The 19,338-nt window shown below is 46.8% G+C and overlaps 5 protein-coding genes across 5 annotated transcripts; 2 read left to right on the forward strand and 3 right to left on the reverse strand.

Moving 5' to 3' along the window:
* The first annotated feature begins 153 nt into the window (after positions 1 to 153).
* FOMMEDRAFT_113964 (P-loop containing nucleoside triphosphate hydrolase protein) lies at positions 154 to 3,972 on the forward strand. The gene is made up of 14 exons (XM_007271091.1): positions 154 to 408; positions 460 to 658; positions 710 to 848; positions 903 to 1,112; positions 1,167 to 1,333; positions 1,389 to 1,513; positions 1,569 to 2,181; positions 2,233 to 2,670; positions 2,723 to 2,936; positions 3,004 to 3,091; positions 3,151 to 3,269; positions 3,321 to 3,579; positions 3,637 to 3,785; positions 3,839 to 3,972. Exons 1-14 carry the CDS (start codon positions 213 to 215, stop codon positions 3,878 to 3,880), a joined length of 2,958 nt encoding a protein of 985 aa, XP_007271153.1. The 5' UTR covers positions 154 to 212; the 3' UTR covers positions 3,881 to 3,972.
* A 404-nt stretch (positions 3,973 to 4,376) lies between these two features.
* On the forward strand, positions 4,377 to 6,229 carry FOMMEDRAFT_96000 (Calreticulin-domain-containing protein; the record flags this gene model as incomplete). Its single annotated transcript, XM_007270925.1, has 6 exons — positions 4,377 to 4,787; positions 4,852 to 4,970; positions 5,029 to 5,303; positions 5,356 to 5,464; positions 5,517 to 6,049; positions 6,126 to 6,229. Coding segments are annotated over 6 exons (1,551 nt in total), but the record flags the coding sequence as incomplete, so codon positions are not given.
* Positions 6,230 to 6,710: 481 nt separating this feature from the next.
* On the reverse strand, positions 6,711 to 8,655 carry FOMMEDRAFT_143134 (exo-beta-1,3-glucanase; the record flags this gene model as incomplete). The annotated part of the gene is made up of 6 exons (XM_007271092.1): positions 6,711 to 7,692; positions 7,761 to 7,907; positions 7,988 to 8,155; positions 8,242 to 8,444; positions 8,536 to 8,567; positions 8,598 to 8,655. 6 exons carry the CDS (start codon positions 8,653 to 8,655, stop codon positions 7,047 to 7,049), a joined length of 1,254 nt encoding a protein of 417 aa, XP_007271154.1. The 3' UTR covers positions 6,711 to 7,046.
* A 2,031-nt stretch (positions 8,656 to 10,686) lies between these two features.
* FOMMEDRAFT_136940 (uncharacterized protein) lies at positions 10,687 to 12,072 on the reverse strand (the record flags this gene model as incomplete). The annotated part of the gene is made up of 7 exons (XM_007271093.1): positions 10,687 to 10,719; positions 10,799 to 10,817; positions 10,902 to 11,277; positions 11,439 to 11,689; positions 11,756 to 11,803; positions 11,861 to 11,880; positions 11,950 to 12,072. The coding sequence occupies 7 exons, from the start codon at positions 12,070 to 12,072 to the stop codon at positions 10,687 to 10,689; spliced, it is 870 nt and encodes a 289-aa protein (XP_007271155.1).
* Positions 12,073 to 12,235: 163 nt separating this feature from the next.
* Positions 12,236 to 19,333, reverse strand: FOMMEDRAFT_170958 (uncharacterized protein). Its single transcript, XM_007271094.1, has 27 exons — positions 19,206 to 19,333; positions 19,003 to 19,136; positions 18,798 to 18,944; positions 18,533 to 18,742; positions 18,319 to 18,469; positions 17,770 to 18,263; positions 17,610 to 17,720; positions 17,450 to 17,557; positions 16,852 to 17,394; positions 16,673 to 16,795; positions 16,410 to 16,596; positions 16,220 to 16,352; positions 15,921 to 16,171; positions 15,803 to 15,860; positions 14,953 to 15,748; positions 14,676 to 14,900; positions 14,468 to 14,622; positions 14,260 to 14,412; positions 14,132 to 14,207; positions 13,950 to 14,079; positions 13,802 to 13,896; positions 13,613 to 13,743; positions 13,352 to 13,560; positions 13,010 to 13,293; positions 12,827 to 12,951; positions 12,639 to 12,762; positions 12,236 to 12,584 (listed from the first exon to the last, which is right to left on the reverse strand). Exons 1-27 carry the CDS (start codon positions 19,285 to 19,287, stop codon positions 12,366 to 12,368), a joined length of 5,454 nt encoding a protein of 1,817 aa, XP_007271156.1. The 5' UTR covers positions 19,288 to 19,333; the 3' UTR covers positions 12,236 to 12,365.
* Between the last annotated feature and the right edge of the window lie 5 nt (positions 19,334 to 19,338).

The following is a 19,338-nucleotide window of genomic DNA, read 5'->3' on the forward strand; positions in this document are numbered from 1 at the left end:
CGACGTCAGCGGTAGGGTAGAGCGTGTTATTTGTGCTTGTTGATCTACGTGCGCCTTTCGAAATTTCGCGTGCACTCTATTCCGCACCTCTTGTCTTGCTCACCCACTCTTTGCTTTGGACCATCATCAGTCGACCTGTAGTCCTCAAATCCTCGCGCTATATTTTTCTTGTCTATCCTCGACTCTCTTTTACCCGCGTATTTCCTTGAAACATGGCTTCATTGGAAGACTATGATGAGTTCGGCAATTACATTGGCGCTGACCTCGACTCAGACGACGAGGAAGACATTCAGCAAGAGACCTTCACGACTACCGGACAAGTCAGGGAAGAGTCTCATGCGCCGTTAGAAGGGTTTGAGGATGAACAACCTCAAGGGGCAGAGAGCATGACGCTTATGGAAGTAGATGGTGAGGAACAAACTAGGTTCCATACATTTGACCGTTAATAGTTCTTTACAGAACTGGTGCATAACGCGGTCATTCTTCACGAGGACAAGCAATATTATCCATCTGCACAGGATGTCTACGGGGCAGACGTAGAGACAATTGTGCAGGAGGAAGATGCTCAACCACTCTCCGAACCAATCATCGCTCCTGTCAAGGTTCGGAAATGGGTCATAGAGGAGAAGGACCTGCCAGAGACGCGCTTTGACAAAGGGTACACTCCTCTGCATGTTAATATGTAACAGGAATGACAATTTCTATTCAGGTTCCTGCTAAACATGATGTCTTTTCCGGACATGGTCCGTAACGTTGCTGTTGTTGGTCACTTACATCACGGAAAAACGGCGCTCATGGACATGCTGGTCTTCGAGACGCACAAACTTGTGTGGGATTCAGATAAGCAGGTAAACCTTGAAATGGTCCCGCATAGTATTTTCATCCTAAGAATCTTTGTATAGCTCCGATACACAGACACTCATGCTCTGTCCCGGGAGCGAGAGATCTCCATAAAATCCTCTCCAATGTCACTCGTCCTACGCACCACTGGTGGGAAATCGCATCTTATTCACCTTATCGATACGCCAGGGCATGTCAACTTCATGGATGAGGTTGCTTGCGCATTACGGCTAGCAGATGGTATCTTACTAGTGGTTGACGCGGTCGAAGGGGTGAGTGCAGTGAAAAAAGTCTCATAACGTTTCTTAAGACTTCATTACTTATAGGTAATGGTAAATACGGAAGCGATCATCAAGCACGCAATTCAGGAGAACGTCAAGGTCACTTTGGTCGTTAACAAAATTGACCGACTGATACTCGAACTCCGAATAAAACCCGCCGACGCGTACTACAAAATCAAACACACCATTGAGGAGGTCAATTCTGTGATCAGGTTCATTATTTTCGTCTCTACGGATATATCCTTTCTAAGATGCTTTCATTTGCAGCTCAATTAACCCAGATCCTGAACTGCGTGTTAGTCCAGAAAAGGGCAACGTCGCTTTTGCGAGCACCGATATGGCTTGGTGCTTCACACTTCGTTCTTTCGCTCAGATGTATGCGGATACTTATGGCAAGTTCCATTGAGATTTATATATTCTGTGCCAAACTAATGAGATGCAACTTAGGCAAATTCAATGTCTCAGGTTTCGCAGACCGTCTATGGGGAGACATCTACTTCAACACTGAAAATCGCAAATTTAATCGCAAACAGGCTGATCCAGAGCAGAACCGAACTTTCGTGCACTTTGTCCTTGAACCGTTATACAAATTGTACAGCCAGGTCTTGAGTGAAGAGACAGAACAGCTACGCGATACCCTCGAACACCTCGGGATCAAGTTAAAGCCCATTATGTATAAGATGGACGTCCGACCACTTCTTAAAGCCGTGTTGGACCAGTTCTTCGGACCGTGTACTGGACTCGTGGACCTCATTGCTGAAAACATCCCATCACCTGTGCAAAATGCGGAGAACAAGATACAGCGAACATATAGTGGGCCGTTGTCTTCGGATGTTGCTCATGCCATGCAGAAGTGCGATCCGGAGGGACCAGCGATGGTACATATCGCCAAGTTGTATCATACGACGGACGCACAGAGCTTCCGGGCCTTTGGACGAGTTATGAGTGGTACTGTGCGTAAGGGTATGGAGGTGAAGGTGCTCGGTGAAGGGTATTCGCCTGAAGATGAGGAGGATATGATGAAGGCTGTTGTCGAGGACCTATGGATCGCGGAGGCAAGGTATGTCTTTCGCTTTTGGTAATTGATATTGTAGCCTAACGACTGCGTCAGATACAACATTCCAGCAGAGGAGGTTCCTGCAGGCAACCTCGTCCTCCTCGGCGGGGTGGACGCCTCCATCACAAAATCAGGAACAATTGCCGCAGCAGACATCGACGAAGACCTCTACATCTTCCGACCAGTAAAGCACATGACGCAATCTGTACTAAAAATCGCTGTCGAACCGATTCAACCCTCGGAACTCCCGAAAATGCTTTCCGGTTTGCGCAGTATCAACAAGTCATATCCACTTGTCGCGACAAAAGTCGAGGAAAGTGGGGAACACGTCATTGTTGGTACGGGCGAGCTGTATTTGGATTGTGTCATGCATGACCTTCGGAGACTTTTCTCGGAGATTGAGATTAAGGTGTCTGATCCTGTGACACGGTTCTGTGAGACGGTGCTAGAGACTAGTGCATTGAAGTGTTATGCCGATACACCAAACAAAAAGTGAGCATATAGTAATTAACGGTCGTTTAACCGGCTAACAAAATGTTTTCAGAAATCGGTTAACGATGATCGCGGAGCCTCTTGAGCGCGGTGTCGCTGAAGACCTGGAGACGGGGCGTGTCAACATGCGCATGTCCGCGAAGGAGCGAGGAACGTTCTTCCAAGAGAAGTACCAGTGGGACCTCTTGGCTTCTCGATCAATATGGGCCTTCGGTCCTGACGAAAATGGTCCCAACATCTTATTAGATGATACCTTACCTTCTCAAGTGAGCTGATAGTGGGATTTTCGATACCTTTGAAGTCTTACAGACGTTATTTTCTTAAACTTGACAGGTGGATAAAAAGATGCTCGGAACGGTGAAGGAGCATATCAAGCAAGGTTTCCAATGGGGAGCCAGAGAAGGACCACTCTGCGATGAACGTGAGCTCAAATATAAATCATGACTCTCAAAGTCGCTCATTTTTGTTTTCCGACTTCAGCTATGCGCGGTGTGAAGTTCCGAATTCTCGATGCAAGCTTGGCACAGGAGCCTATATACAGAGGAGGAGGCCAGATCGTACCTACAGCACGACGTGTCTGCTACTCGTCTTTCTTAATGGTGAGATATTTTATTATCACTATATTCAGGCTAATTGTTTGTCACTTTCAGGCTACTCCCCGGTTAATGGAGCCTATTTACTACGTTGAGGTCCAGGCACCCGCGGATTGTATATCCGCCGTATATACTGTACTCGCACGGAGGCGTGGACACGTCACTCAAGATATTCCGAAAGCAGGCTCGCCACTATACACAGTGAAAGCGCTAATTCCTGTAATTGATGCGAATGGTTTCGAAACCGATCTGCGAACTGCCACTCAGGGCCAAGCGTTCTGCCTACAAGTGTTTGATCACTGGTCTATAGTGCCTGGTACGTGTGACTGATAGACAGCAGCGCATCTAACGAGCTGACAAACTTCTTTAAAAGGTGATCCCACGGATACGAGTATCAAGCTTCGTCCGCTCGAGCCGGCTAGCGGACAGGCGCTTGCACGCGACCTGGTACTCAAGACACGCCGCCGAAAGGGCCTGGGTGACCAGATTTCGGTGTCAAAATACCTGGACGACGAGTTCGTTGTAAGTACTAGTCACTTTGCTATTATCTATTTATTTCTGACTTAGTGCCGCAGCTCGCGCTTTCGGCGTCCGGACATGCTGATCTTCTCGGGTAGATAGCTTTTTCTGTACTGTAGTAGAGTAGCAAATTTCCCCAAAATGCGTTACGCTTAGATGACTTTGCTGCCGCGCGGGAGGTGAAACTTGGAAACGATGTAGTAGGCAGATTGAGATTGAGATTCGATGAATTTCTACGGGGAAGTGTTCACGTGAGAGAGTTTGGGAATGCCACGTCAGTCGCTGCTCTCGTCCAGGCGTATTTCAACAAAGCTGGACAGCAATCCATCTCCCGTTTTGCCAGCAGCTTAACTACTCACTTTCCTTCACCTTCATCGTCATCCCTGTTTCTGGTCCTTGTCCTCGTCTTGGTTCATCTCGCTCATACTACCATGCGAAGAGTAGCGCTTTCGGCGTTCTTTGCGCTCGCTGCCACCAGTGTATGCAGAGCGGAGGACGCGGCGGAGGAGAAGCCCTCTGTCAAGTTTGAGGTATGAAAGACTGACACGTTGCACTTTCGTAGAACAACTTAGCAATTATTAAACTTATATCTAGCCTACAACACTGAAGGCCCAGTTCCTCGAGCAGTTCACAGACGACTGGTCTGAGCGCTGGACAGTGTCAGAGGCAACAAAGAAGACTCCCGTCGGCACAGAGACTTTCAGCTACGTTGGCAAGTGGGAAGTCGAAGTGCCCTCGCAGCTCGTCATCGACGGCGACAAGGGTCTCGTAGCCAAGTCCAAGGCTGCTCACCACGCCATCAGCGCACCCTTCGCCACACCCATCGAGCTCGGCGAGAAGCCCCTTGTCGTACAGTACGAAGTCAAGTACCAAGACGGCGGTAACTGCGGTGGTGGTTACGTCAAGCTTCTTGAAGATGGCTTCCAGACCAGCGGCAAGGAGTTTGACGACAAGACTCCGTGGACTATCATGTTCGGCCCTGACTTGACGTGCCCGGGCACCAAGGTTAGTTTGCTCTTTTTCGCATAAAGAATTTCTTTTAGTTAGACTAACGTGGCGTCGTTTGTAGGTACATTTCATTTTCCGTCACAAGAACCCCGTCACTGGCGAGTTCGAGGAGAAGCACCTTAAGAACCCACCCAAGCCAAAGATTGAGAAGTTGACCAACCTTTACACGCTTATTGTGAAGTAAGTTGAAAGGCGATTATTTTAATTTTAGTTTCCTGATTCTTACGCTTTGCTGTAGTCCTGACAACACTTATGAAGTCCTCGTCAACGGCGAGTCTCAGAGCTCAGGTAGTCTCCTCGAAGACTTCAATCCGGCCATTAACCCCGAGAAGGAGATTGACGACCCGAATGACAAGAAGCCTGAGGACTGGGTTGACCAGAAGAAGATCTCCGACCCGGATGCCAAGAAGCCAGATGACTGGGATGAGGACGCTCCGTATGAGATTGAGGATGAGGAAGCCGAGAAGCCCGAGGGCTGGTTGGACGATGAACCAGAAACTATCCCCGACCCTGGTAAGCATATTAATTTAGATGAAGTGTAGCAGTGCCTAATCCCATTTATTAGATGCTGAGAAGCCTGAGGAATGGGATGACGAGGAAGACGGTGAATGGATCGCACCGACTATCCGCAACCCGAAGTGCGAGGAGGCACCTGGCTGTGGAACTTGGAAGCGGTAAGCTATCTACTAAACTTAAAACTATGACTATTGCTCATGTTATTCACAGCCCGTACAAGCCGAACCCCAACTACAAGGGCAAGTGGTACGCACCCCTCATTGACAACCCAGCATACATCGGCGAGTGGGCACCTCGCAAGATCGCGAACCCCGACTTCTTCGAGGACCTGACCCCAGTCAAGAGCCTCGTCCACATCGGCGGTATCGGTATCGAACTCTGGACAATGACGCCCAACATTCTCTTCGACAACATCTTCATCGGCCACTCTGTCGAGGACGCAAAGTCATTCGCGAAAGAGACGTTCGACCTCAAGCACGAGCTTGAGGAAGAAGTGAACAAGAAGGCGAAGAAGGCCGACGAGGAGGATGAGGAGCCTATTAATTTCAAGGAGGACCCAATGGGCTTCATTCGTCAGGCCATTTTCACGTTTATTGATGATGCGAAGGAAGACCCGGTCGCTGCGTTCAAGGCGCACCCGAAGACTGGTGGTTCGCTCATCATTTCTGCATTCACGTTCATTGGTATGATTCTATCGCTTGGTGGTATCATTGGCGCACAACAGAAGCCCGTCACCAAGGTATGTCTATGCTTAATGTGTTTTCCTTTTACGAATTGTTCTGATCATATATTCATTCGATTAACAGGCTACGAAGAAAGTCGCACCCGCATCCGAGAAGAAGTCAGAGGAACCCGCACCCGTCGCACCCGCAGGCGGAAAGAAGGAAGAAGAGTCATCCGCGAAGAAGCGTACAGGGAAGTAAATAGTGAAAAGATGGGGCATACACCTGTATTTCCATTATTATTACCTTCCTTTCTGCAACCTCAACTTCCTCTTATCCTCCTATATGGCATCCTTGGATCCTGTCTCACTCATTACATGATGTGATGTGTTGTGAAGGCCCGACTCAGCTGCTCCTCCATTCTACCTCTGCGTTTCCGTACCTTGGTAGTCCCATCCAAAATGGCATTTCTTTTTCTTATTTCTCTACTATCCTTGGCTTCGATTTTCTCTTTACATACATATGTATTGGCTGGCAAATCAAGGAGATTTTTTCTCACTCATCTTTTTCTTTTACTCGACCTTTTTATTAGAGGGAGCGAGCACGTGATCGTGTCCTTGACGCGTCGCGACGCGCATCTTGATCGTTATAAAGACCGAATTCACGTTATTGGACAGAATGATTCAATGAAACAATCGTAACAATTCATAACTGAGAGGAATCATGGAAGAAAAGTGATTAAGGGTATCAAAGGTCTTGAATGGAAGAGTGTTACAAGATGCGTGTTTCTGGACTGTCTTGGAAGGAGAGAAAGCATGGAAGGTACTAATCGGACAAGAGGAACGGTTTACGATCGAGAATTGAGAATCGTGCAAACCGTGGGGACAGGAAAGTTTGAGTGCAGTTACTACGGATGGTATGGAAGAAGAATGCAAATCGAGGAAAGAAAATCGAACAACGAATGAACAAGGGACGGTATGAACACGAAAAAAAAGACTGAATTTACAGCGCCGTTGTAAGAATAAACAACGAAAAAGACCAAAGTTCTTGCAGCAAAAGAAAAAGTCTCGAAAAAAAATCATCCACAAACGTTAGGGAACTGCCTCTCCGTCGGGTCCTGCGGGATCCATCCATGCTCCAATCCTTTACTATAACTCCACTCCTCACCCGTCCCTTCTTCCGTCTTCCATGCCCATTGGATCCATCCTGCACCGCTCTCGTACGTACTCGACTGTGCTTCCCAGAATCGGCGTAGGAATTGTTTATAGGAGTTACTGAACGTGTCTGCGGAGCCGGAAAGCCCGTTGCATGACCCAATGAAGGAAGAGCCAGGGTAAGATCCGTCGTACCGCGCTCCGACGCCTCGTCCGTTAAGGTATTTCGCGCAGTCGGTACGCGCAGGGCTCCATTCACCAACGATTGTCCATAAATCAAAGGACGACAAGTCTCCTGCATGCGAACACGCGTCATTAACGTGATCGTCTTCTGACTCCGCGTTCTGCCCGTCCGAGAAGACTTGGTATATATGCGTGTCCATCGCAACGCCTTGGTGGTCCGGCGCAGTCAAAAACCCGGACCAGGAGGACAGCGGTTGGAAACAGTCGTGGATCAGGACTATTGTGTTGGATTGTTGGCTCGAGCCGAATGGGAAACGGATGTTTCCGTAGGAGTCTTGCCAGTATTGACGCGCGGTGGAGAGGACGTCTGGATAAAAACCCGCTGGTCTGAGCAAGTTATATGATTAAATTTGTATGTTTGTGGAGCTCGTTTTATTGGGAATGAATAGACGCACTCGTTCAAAGGAGCGATGATGGGCACCACGTTCCGATTATTAGCAAACATGCTCGCAAGTCTCTTAATAATTGCATTTGTACGATCTATGTTGTTCTGGTTTGATTGCCAGTGCGGTTGACTCATTTTCTGTCCCGAATTATCAAACCTAAATACACATTCAGAGATGAATAAGCGCATGTGGTCAGGTACTAAACAAAAACAACTTAGATTGGATTTGCTGCTTACCCGTTCTGACTTCCTGGAGCACCGTGCAGGTCAACGATGAGCTTGAGACCATGGTTTCCTGCCCAAGTGACAGCTTTCTGGAGGTAGGGCAGCTGTCCTTGAACGAACGGCTCGTCTCCTTGGACATCAAACGCCCAATATCCAATTGGCAGTCGGACATGGTTCAACCTATGCGCATACAGTCAGTTGACCTCATCATTCTTCATCAAAAGAAATATTAAAAAATAAAGTCAGAATGAAAGTGAAATCCATACCCAGCAGCTGCAATAGCCTGGAAGTCCGCCTCGGTATAAAACGTATTCCAATGTTTTTGCAACGCAGCCTGGGCGGAACCTTTACTCTGGAACTGACAAAATGTCCATTCGTCGACGATCTGGTCGTTCCCCGTGTCGTCGAAGAGACTTGGTGTAATCCAGGGTTCGAGAACGAGCCAGCCACCGAGATTCACGCCGCGGACCTGGATGTATGCAGATCATACATAAGTAATGTGTATGGTTGAGGGCATATTTTGAAGGTGCAGATCAATGGAAGAGTGATGGATACCGCACCTTTTGAGAGCCATAGGGAAACCCGGGAGAGACTGGGGCGTCCGCACGTACAACTGGGACACTCTTAAGGATGGAAGTGGCAAGTGCCACCAGCAAATATGACGAAAGCACGCGAGCCATAATTATTAAACGAACGGTGCAGGCTCAAGAGAGTGGACGTTCTACGGGAGAGACAGTCCACAGCCCGGTGGCACAGCGAGGACGTGAAAAAGAGGGAGAGAGCGTTCGGACTGGGGGCGAAAAGGGAGAGAGCCAGTCCGCGAGTAAACGGATAAACCACGGCTTCCATCGCCTAGTGTTCCTTTTAGCCTCCCCACACCACACAAAATAAAATAAAACAAGCATAACGTATAGGTGATCGTAAACGTGCAATGCGAATGTGGGGTAGCGAATAAGCGGCCATGGATCGGGGTACAGAAAATCCCTTCCATCTTCCAAGATCCAATCATGCATACAGTCAGCCATCTACGTCTTTTATGATCGTTGTAAGATCTATCCATAGACAACATCCATTCATCCGTTTCTTTTTCGGATCTCGCTCCTAGATGGGTCCCAGCCGCCTATAGCTAGCCCGCGCAATCATGGAATCAAACCATGTGTATCGAGCGCCGCAATCACCGGTTAATCCCTCTGCACGACTTACAGTTGAAAATATCTTATTGCATAACGTCGGGAGAGGCCTCAGACCTATGCAATATGAGCAATATGCATTATGGTAACCGTGCGAAAACATTACTTAATTAGGAGCGCAAAATTCGATATTACTTTTCAATTTATTTGAAGACATATACACTATGACAAGAAAATAAGCACATATTTAGAGCATTGAGAAAGACAACTAAGACAATGACAAGTACAGTAAATGTGTATATCACTGCAAAACTCAAGAAATAGTTTGTAATACAAGGAAATACAGTCAGAATCTGTAGAAACAAAAAGATAGAAAAAGCTAGTCAATGCAAATAACTTTCCCCCACATATTATGAAGAGATCTTTGCTGCCCTATCTTGGTCTTGTGGCAGCATTGAAGACATTGTAAACAATGAAATGTCAATCAGAAACATTCTTTTTGTATTGAAGTATGTCAGAGAACAATATGTGAGGCTTCTGGGTACAAAAATCACAATAGTAAGCAGTCTAATTTCCCAAAATGCTCAGAATTTTGCATAATTTTCTCACAAATCTTGATGCAATATGCAATAGACTATTTTTGTGCATAATTCCCTTATCCCGAGCTGGGATTAGGCAGAAACCTATGCAATATTCAATTTATGCATTATAATGTGATGCAATAAGGTATTTTCAACTGTAAAAAGTCTTGTCTTCCACTTGTCCAGGCGTCGCGTGGCCTCCCGTTCTCCTGTCACCCGCCACTCGATAAAAGGAACGCAAAGAAAGGTGCATGTGGTGTTGATGGTCTGGATGAAGGGAGGAGGCTTCTGAGCATCACCGCTCAGGCTCGTCGCGCTCTCCAAGCAGGCATTGAGGCATGTACTCCTATGATAGTATGAATGTAATAATGCAGTCGTTCGCTCCAAACCCGAATCGAATCAGAAGCGGATTGCATCACAATTTATGAGTGACCGCCCAGTTTATTTCTTTGTCACATGCTCGCCTATTTTGGTCTCCTTACTAAAATAAACGTTTCAGCTACGCAAAAAGTAATGGTCCACTCGTCTAAATTAGGGTTCAATAAATGGAACAAATGAATAATCGAAAGCACTTATGCTCATATGTTCTATTTCAGGACGGGTAGTTTTGACTTGGAAGTGTGGTGAAGTAAGGCTGCCGCGCATCTCCATGGCCTCGGATGCATAAACACGAGTACCGGAGGACGGAACGTATTTTCCTCATCTTCAGATTCTTTCTCGCCGCTTCTGTCAGCCGCGAGTCATGTCATGTCCTACATCATGTCCTACCTGATGTCATTATTTACGTTCAAGGACATAAAACATTTAGCACGCGCCTTGTGGCATCAATCTCATTGATAACGGATATTTATTGCTTGATATTGGAGCAATATATATAGAAATCCAATAGTCTCCGTATATAAAACCATGAATGAATAGGACTATTAATAACGAACAAACGAAGAGAAGATGTGCATCCGTTTGAAAAGGAAAGGGAAAGGGAAAGAATAGATCAAAAGAATCAGAAATCGCCCCAATTGCGGCGGAACTTGTACTGCAAAAGTCAAAAGAAGTTCCCGTCAACACAGCGCTCATAACTAACAATAAGGTACAGCAAAGGATACCACACGAACCTTGTACGGCACGTTCTTCCTGTAGAAAGCAAAACGAAAATGCAACAAACAGTCAATCATCAGCATCAAATAAACACAATTGAAGAATATTGACCAAGCCGACCTCATTCTTTCACTAGGCGACTGCGGCACCTTATACCCCTTTTCTCCCGTCCCCCACTCTCCATGCGCCTCGCCCTCTTTCACGGCCCCACCAAATCGCACAGCTGGATCGAGCTTCTCGGGATCAACAGGTCTGGTCGGCCTCGGTTTCTGCTGTTGTGCCTTCTCCTCGAGCTCCCGTTCCTTCGCACGTGCTTCCGCGGATGCTTCCGCTTCTTCGTGTATCTTGATTGCGTCTTCGACTGAGATACCTTGGAACTCTGCCTCCTTGATCGCTTCTTGTCGCTCGATATCTTCGTGGGCGGCGAAGTGCTCGATGTCTTCTGGGTGGTTATACGACTCGTCCGTTTGAGTATCTGGCGTTGAGTGGAATTCCTCTGTTTGGAATAAAATGAATGTTATGCTTAATCGCCGTAGAGCTCTCCTGCGTTGCCAAAGCACTCACCTTCATGGTGAAGGAAGAATTCTACATATATTTACGTCAGTACGCATCAAACACACGAATTGAAAATGTATTAAATAAAAAGGAAACACATACCGCTCTCAACATCATAATGATGCCCTTCAGCACCAAGTCCCTCAAAATTCGGGAGCGCCTTCACTCCCTTCTCCATAAACTCTTCCACAGAGATCTTCCCATCATTGTTCTTATCATAAATCCCGAGAACGGTGTTGACGATATGGTCAGCCTTGGCTTGGTGTGCTATCTCGTCGGCTGACTTCTTTTGCGAGTAAGGATGGTGCACGCCGTAGATGGCTTCGATTTCGTCTTTATCGAGTACTCCATTCCTGCAAGAAATAAGGAGATATAAGACGTGGAAACTTGGGGCGATGATTGGGAATGGAACAGCGAACCTATTTAAGTCGTGGATATGGAAGAACGATTCCGGGTCGAACGTATCACTGAAATTTAACCGCCATTGTCAGCTACGATTAACCCACTCAAGCATCTCCCCTCACATGTGGTGTTCCTTAGCCATCTACGAAAGCATTACTACATCAGACCTTCACTGTAAAGACGGAAGAAACATAATATCAATGCTGCATACGTGTCTCTGAGCATACTCCGCCTCTCCACCCAAATCCATGACTTTCTCGTGTCCATGGTCTCCATGTGCCAATGCAAGCCTGAAGAGAAGTAAAACTTGTAATAAAGAGTGCGATTTGCGCATTGTGTCCAGTGCGTCTTGAGAGTGTCAAACAGGAATCGGTGTGAGCAAAAGATGCACCGCGCGGATCAGCACGTGAGATACTTTTCTTGGGCACAGATCTGGGAACCTGGAATTTTACTTTGTTTCTTCTCTTCCGACCGACGGATATATTCAGGCAGCAGAATTAATTATGATACTATACGAAGAAAAAAGATATGCCAGATCCTCGGACTGGGAAGGGTATGGTCGTGAACGTCGTGAACAGAAACAAATATTACGAGAATGCGATAATTTAAAAGCGATGTGCAGCAAACTCATCGACCGTCAAAAATATCCGTCACCAAACTTGACTCGACAGCTTCCCAATCGACCGCTCCGGCGCTTGCATAAACACCTTCATAGGACATAATACTCAGATGCGCAAAGAAAGGCGCTAGATCCCGGATGCTGTCTATTTGCTTCACTGATGAAAGCAGGGGCTGTCGACCACCATTCGACGACATTGCATCCGGTAAAGCAAAGCCCGACGGACGCTGTAGTTTACATTAGCGTCTGGAGTAAACAGAATGACAGACAGGTATACTTACCCTCAGGTCCGTTGCAGGAAGGTCGCCGACCATTTCGGAAAGCTGATCCATGATCGCTTCTGGGAACCAATCATCAGGGCGGTAGATCGCGTCGACTGTGTCCGTGATAAACATCCATTGGTGACTGTTCCGGATATCAGTCAAATGCGGTACAACACCAGAAACGAAAAGGAAAAATAAATGCTCACATTTGGAATTCCTCGGTCTGAAGGACAAGTAGCAAGTCAATAAGCTTGCAAGCAGCGAGAACGGCTTGCAACGCGTCGGAACCATCCGAGGGTGCTTCGGCCATTACTTGTGAGAAGATACGAATCTAATTAGAATCACCATGAGCTCGTCGTTTTGAAAGAGTAATATATATGATCCCTTACAAGTTCGGAAAGGAGTACTGGCCAGAAACTTGACAAATTATATGGAGACAGACGGCAGATGAGCACACGAATACAGAGAAACACCTCGCTTTCTACGACAGGTGCACCACTGCTGCGCAGAAGATCAACCAATTTTTCTTGCACGGCAGGCAATTGCGTGAGGAAATGGTTCTTTTCGGAAGCGAAAAGGACGAAGGACAGCCTTCGGATATTCTGTGCCTTCATCTGCATCTCATATTCCCTATTGGTGAAGATATTTGCTGACGATGTAGAAGTAATTTTGCCTGTGTTAAAGAACTGTACTTAACAAGACATTCTTCGAAATACAGAAAATGTCCTTACCCAGTAGTTCACCAAAGGCAGCTTTGTCTGCATCAATCAACGTCTTCACAATAGTTCGCCACTTCAGACCTGAGGGCGGCGCCACTGAGAAGAATTTGTTGTCATTAAAGATGTCAACAGCCGGGCTGCGCCATGACTTCACGGCTGCAGGGATCTTGGACATCTGCTCTATTATGGTGATATAGATGTCATCGATATCTGCTATCCTGCTGCGCTCCTTCATGAGTCGCAGGAAAATAAATAGGCAATGAATCAGTCTACCTTGAACGACTCCTCAGCACAGGGTTTAGGACGTAATATACGATATTGTTGCACGCCGCAAGGATTTTGTCATTTTCAATGAGGAAACGACGGAGGTTCGGTAATACGTCGACTGCTAAGTACTGGTTTATCTGTAAGAGGACGGTCAATATCAGATACGGAAGTGACATTGACTAGTATTGTACTTACGCGATCAGTCAAGTCTAGAACTGGTGACTTCTGTGCCGATTCGTCTGAAGAGGGTGGAGCGTTGTGCTTTTCAGCCAGATTCGTCTCGGATTGTGCTACATTGTCGATTCATTACGACTGGTTTCCATTAATACACAGTAAGGCTTACTACGAGAGAGTGGTACACCGCTGCCATTAATAGAAGACAGGTTTTCCTTTGTCCTCCTTGGCCAGATACCTTGATCAAGAGATTTCCCCGACAAAAGAACGCATGCGTCGAGTAATTTCCCATACGTGTCCTAGATTTGAACAGTGAATTCCTTGAGATACCTCAAAGATGATTATGCAAACCTGAATATCTTTCTTTGTCCTACGATCTTCAATTGCAGTCGTCTGGGTTATCTTTAAGGCCAGTACTGTCATGCATCTACAATCATTTATAAGCGACTTGCAGTGTTGACGACGAGGTCAGACATTACCGAAGGACAGGGAACACCTGAGATCGGAATTCCTTCACATTAGCCGCAACATCTTTCGCCAAGGACAGATATCGCGGCCAGACTTGAAGAGCTAATGGGTTCTCTAATTTCGATAGATACTCTTCGAGGAACGTGAACAGCAAGGCATCCGTCCTAACGCAAAAACCCGTCAGAAAACCTTTCATGAAGATAAATAAAGGACACATACAGTTCAGGGTTCAGCACTTGTTTCCTGGTGCGTTCTCCCGCCGTCGGGTTTATTCGCCATGAAATGCTCTCACATACAATGTGAACAACATTTTGTGCGCTCGCCGTTAAGAAATCGACAATGTCGAAAGCGACTTGGCCAAGCTTGTCCTTGTCCTTGAAAATAAAGCATTGGTATAAATCCGGTGTCATAATAAGGTCGAACATACCTGATCAATATGCCAACACTCGATCACCGACTCTATAACCTCAAATGCGTGTGCCCGATACAGCCTTTCCAGAACTTTCCGGCATCGATTTGATGTCCTCGCAAATAAGTGGACAAGCGTTTCAACCGCGGGGTGAGTTGCGGACACAGCGTCCGACACAAGATTCCAGGTCTCGTAAAGCACTCTGACACCTTCGTGAAGGGCGCGGTAAGCCAGGGAACGAGCCTTAGGAATCAATTCAGCACAGGATCTAGCGAACACGATATTCTGCACGTACTGTCATGTTAGTCTCAACCGCCGTATTCGGCGAATCCGCTAAGAATACGTTCGAGACCATACTAAACAACCCAGTGCCGTCTGACGTCGGCTTATCAGGTAAATTTGCTTCTTCTGTTATACTAGAGTCCATTTCGTCCAAACTGAGAAGAATGAGCCTCTCCAATGCATTTAGAAGCATGACGAATTCTGCATCATCCACACAAGATACAACTTCTTTTGAAGGTGCTTGAGACATAGAAAGGACAGATCCGAACTCGCTTAGTGCTCTTCGAACTTGTCGACATGCACAGGCATTCAGCGGAAAGATAGCGGGAGCAAGAATGTGTGGGAATTGGGGGACAGTCAACAGAACGAAATCAAGCCAGTGATGAAGCAAAGGTCGGTTACTAGGAGTGGAGACACCATCGACAAGCATTTGTACGAAGAGGGCATTGGTAGAGACGGAACCTGCTGGCGGTTGTGCCACTGCATCACCATCAGCCGATATAGGATCAGTAAGATCCCGCAACGCCATGGCCGGACTCTTCGTTCGTTGCTTGTCCGTCGCCGCGGCCGATAGAGAGATGACAGAGTGCAACAGATGTAGCAGTTTGTTTTGCAACTCCAGGTGCTCGAAGTGGACAAATGCAAATAGTTTAGCTGTTATTGCTGACTCCAGCGTGTCAACCGTGGGTTGATCAAGATCACCGCGAGAAATTACGCATTGTAAAAGATCAATGACTACGGAGTGAATTTCGGTATTCATCCGCTGCATCGACTTCAACAATGACGTCTTCGGTTCAGTCTGCAAGAAGCTGGGGTACGGTTAGAGTGGCAGCAGCATCCTCTTCAGCACAAATTCTACGTACCGGATCAACATTTCCATTAGCACAGCGGAATACGTCACATTTGCGGGATTAAGACCGCCTAATGCGTGCGTCTGATAGTCTGCAAGCAGAATCAATGGAGAATTAAGCAATTACTCACGGCTTGAAATCTCTTCAAGTAGTTGAGGACATGATGTACGAGACACGTAAGTGGACGAGATTATCCTGTTGAAATTTTGGCCTCCATATCTAGCGATTTGCAAGAGCACATCAAGCAGGTAAGCGACACGATGTTGATCAAAAGCCTTGTCGTAAACAAAGCCTCGGATCTCCCGTCCACCAACTATTATCAGGTTTGCGCTCTGCTGGATCGCTGGGTCTAGTAGCTCAATCAGGATAGGATCCAACACACTGAGCAAGTCATTCAGTATATGATCTAGTAAACAAATATGAACCTACCGCGGATAGGACTTCAGATTGCATCGCATCCATGTTTCGCCGATACGGTGCAAGACAGGATCGTCGCTCTTCAGGCTATCCAGCACGATAAGCATTGGGATCTTGAAGTGTATGCCAGGTTGTTGGTTGTCGTCTAACGTTCAAGAAAATGGCTCAGTTCGGTTACGCGATAGGTTCACGTAATACTTACCAGACAATCTCCAGAGCACACCAAATGCTCCATATGCGTTATAACCATCTTTGGGGCTGTCCGCCACCAGCGAACGTGCAATAATTGACTCAAGGTGCTGGTGCGTCGTCGCGTGCTCCAGCTCCCAAATCAGTCGAATGGCACGAACGTGATATGGGGTCGTTTCGGGTCGCAAGTAGGTCATAAGCTAGAATATTATTCAAGGTTCCTTAGCTGTTACGCGCATATACAATCAAACACAATACATCAAGATAGTGACTTACTGCGTGCATCATTGCTATTAACCTTTGCCGATCATCGAGAGACGGAGTCGGTTCTAGAACGGGCGTCGAATGTAGACGGATTGCAAGAGAAACGACTTTGTCTGCGCCTTGGAAAGAACAGCTCTTCCGAATAAAATTAATTCATTTATTCTGCCAGTACGAATATTTACTGAACTTACTGGCAAACTGAGGGGTCTGGATATACAGTCGAGCCATTGCTCAGCATCCCATGTTAGTGCTAGCGGGAAGGCACCCGAGGTGTGTGCTGTTTCGTCTAGCGAGGTGATCAATTTCAGCAGCAGAGAGACACCTTGTACGAAGGCTAGATGCAACGCATCTGAACGAGGCCCTGAATGCTTTTCTTCCCCACTTGATCCATTTACAGTGCTTGTATGGACACAAGTTGACGTCAGCTCAGAAAGATGTTCGAAGGACGCAACAAAAGGTACGGCGGATGAAAGTCGGCGAGCCTTGGCTGTAACTGGGCTCGAGTCTGCACCGCCTTCGGATTCTCCGGTGACATTCTCAGTAGATTCCTTTGACGCGACGCCGTAGAAAGCGCACGCTGCGTCATCGAAACTTCCGCCAAAAGCGAAGTCAGGGAGATGCAATGGACTAGTCATTCCTGATACAGGGGTGTGTTCTGCGACCTCTTCAAGCAAACCCATAGCAGCTCTGAAAGTAGTAGACGTCACTCGATGCGGGTCTTTCCTTGCAAGTTGCTTTAGAAAGAATATATCAGTATCTCCATCTATTGCAAGCTTTTAAATTTCTCGCCTCAAGCTTCTCCATGAGTGCACAAAAGACAAGCGGAAGGTGTAACTTCTGTACTTCGTCATCCTCCATACGGAATGTTTTCAGGACAAAGAGCAGCATCCCAATGCACTGTGTATTGTTGTCAATACCACATTCATTATTGTATACAACACAGTATTACCTCCGTTTCAGACGTCGTGTTCAACACTTCGTTTCGGACTGCTTTAAACAGCTGCTTCCATATTGCGCGAGGCTCAACGGCCTCATACAAGGTATTTGCTGTTACAAGTATCTGAAGAGCAATGGGTCAAAGACTATCAATTCCGGAAACAGGTACGTACTTCTTCCCCACCATCTGTACTATTCTGTACAGAGCTCTTAATCGACTTCAGAACGTCATATATCAAGACCTCTGTAAGTGGAGAACCAATCTCCCACTTGTCAAGTAATGAGATATATATCTTGAAGGGCCGCGTGATAGAATACTCTGAGGAAGGATGGAACATCTCATCACGCAATGTATCCACAAGCAGCGAGCGAGCATACGCTTGGAAATATTCAGCCTGCTTTTCGGCGTTCTCGTCTGGTCCAAGGAGCCACGCGAAGAGCCGGCGGTTGAGTGAGAGATCACGTCGCAACACCACCCCAGTCGCGGCACGCATCAATAGGGATCGGTCGGCAGCCGAAGCAGCTGTTAGTGCTGCGCCTTCCAGCCTCAGTGACGTCAGAAGCAAGTCGAGGGCACCACGCTGAACTAGTAAGTTGTCGTCACCTAGTGCGGCGGCGAATGCTCGTAACATAAGTCCGATATCGCGTCCGACAATGGGTGCAATATCTTTACGAATGATTAAGGCGATCCATATCAGAACGACGAACGTAAATCAGCCTACCTTTATTCGCGTCTAATCGTGGAAGCCGACGTGAGAGGTATGTCAGACAATATGCACGCGGGACTTGTGTCGTCAACATAACAAGCCAGATATTCTGTAAAAAGAAAGCAGGTGATACTGCCTTGGATAATTGATCAAGCAAGTCCATGACCTGGGTATTATCGTTAAACAGCACTTCAGATACGACGTCTCAATTTACCAGATAAATACGTACTTGTTCAAACGATTCACTTGTCTCTTCCTCTAAGCCTGGAAGGAGCGCAAGGATAAATGCGCGCATGATTGGGCGAAGCTCGGCTTGCAAAGGCACGTAATACTTTTCAAATAGACCAAGAAGTACTGGCTTGACATTTGTTGCGGCATATTCAAAGAATGGGAATAGGCCAGACGACCACAGTGGAAGATCTCGCTTCAGTCCATCCGGCTATACAATGCCATAGTTAGAATGTAGTTTTTTCTATTGTAAAGGTAATGCGTACACCAAGCACTGAAAGGATATGAGAGTAAACATCTAGTGCGCGTTGATGCACTCCAGATGGCAGAGCCGGAATCAAACACTGCGAAAGGCGTTTCGATACGATGAGTTTACGGGGTATCTCCTTAAACTGCGTATATGATTGAAGCGTCTGGAACATAAATTTATAAGCATTGTACAGTCAATCATTGTTCGAAAGCTATACATGCCTTAAGCAACTGTTTCAGGAACGCAATGAAATCCGGCCATTCATGCATCGTCTCAAAGCTGGCAAGACATTTCTCAACCTGCTGCGCATATTTCTTGTACTTTGGATCATTTTGCACCGTCGCGTCCAGCGCAACTTTATCAATACAGTACGTTAAACGTCAGTACACAATCTACACTCTCGCTTCCGCAGCGTCCGACACACCTTGTTCGCGCAACTTGGCAGCAGCAGATAGAGCGCCCTTTGCGCCAGATGCTCCAATGTCACCCTTCCTTGACATCGACATTGTTGAAGAAGGAAAGTGAACGTCGTCTTGCTTCTAAGCGTTCAGCATAGA

Source organism: Fomitiporia mediterranea, assembly GCF_000271605.1.
Source record: "Fomitiporia mediterranea MF3/22 unplaced genomic scaffold FOMMEscaffold_15, whole genome shotgun sequence".
In the NCBI taxonomy this organism is placed as follows: Eukaryota; Fungi; Basidiomycota; class Agaricomycetes; order Hymenochaetales; family Hymenochaetaceae; genus Fomitiporia; species Fomitiporia mediterranea.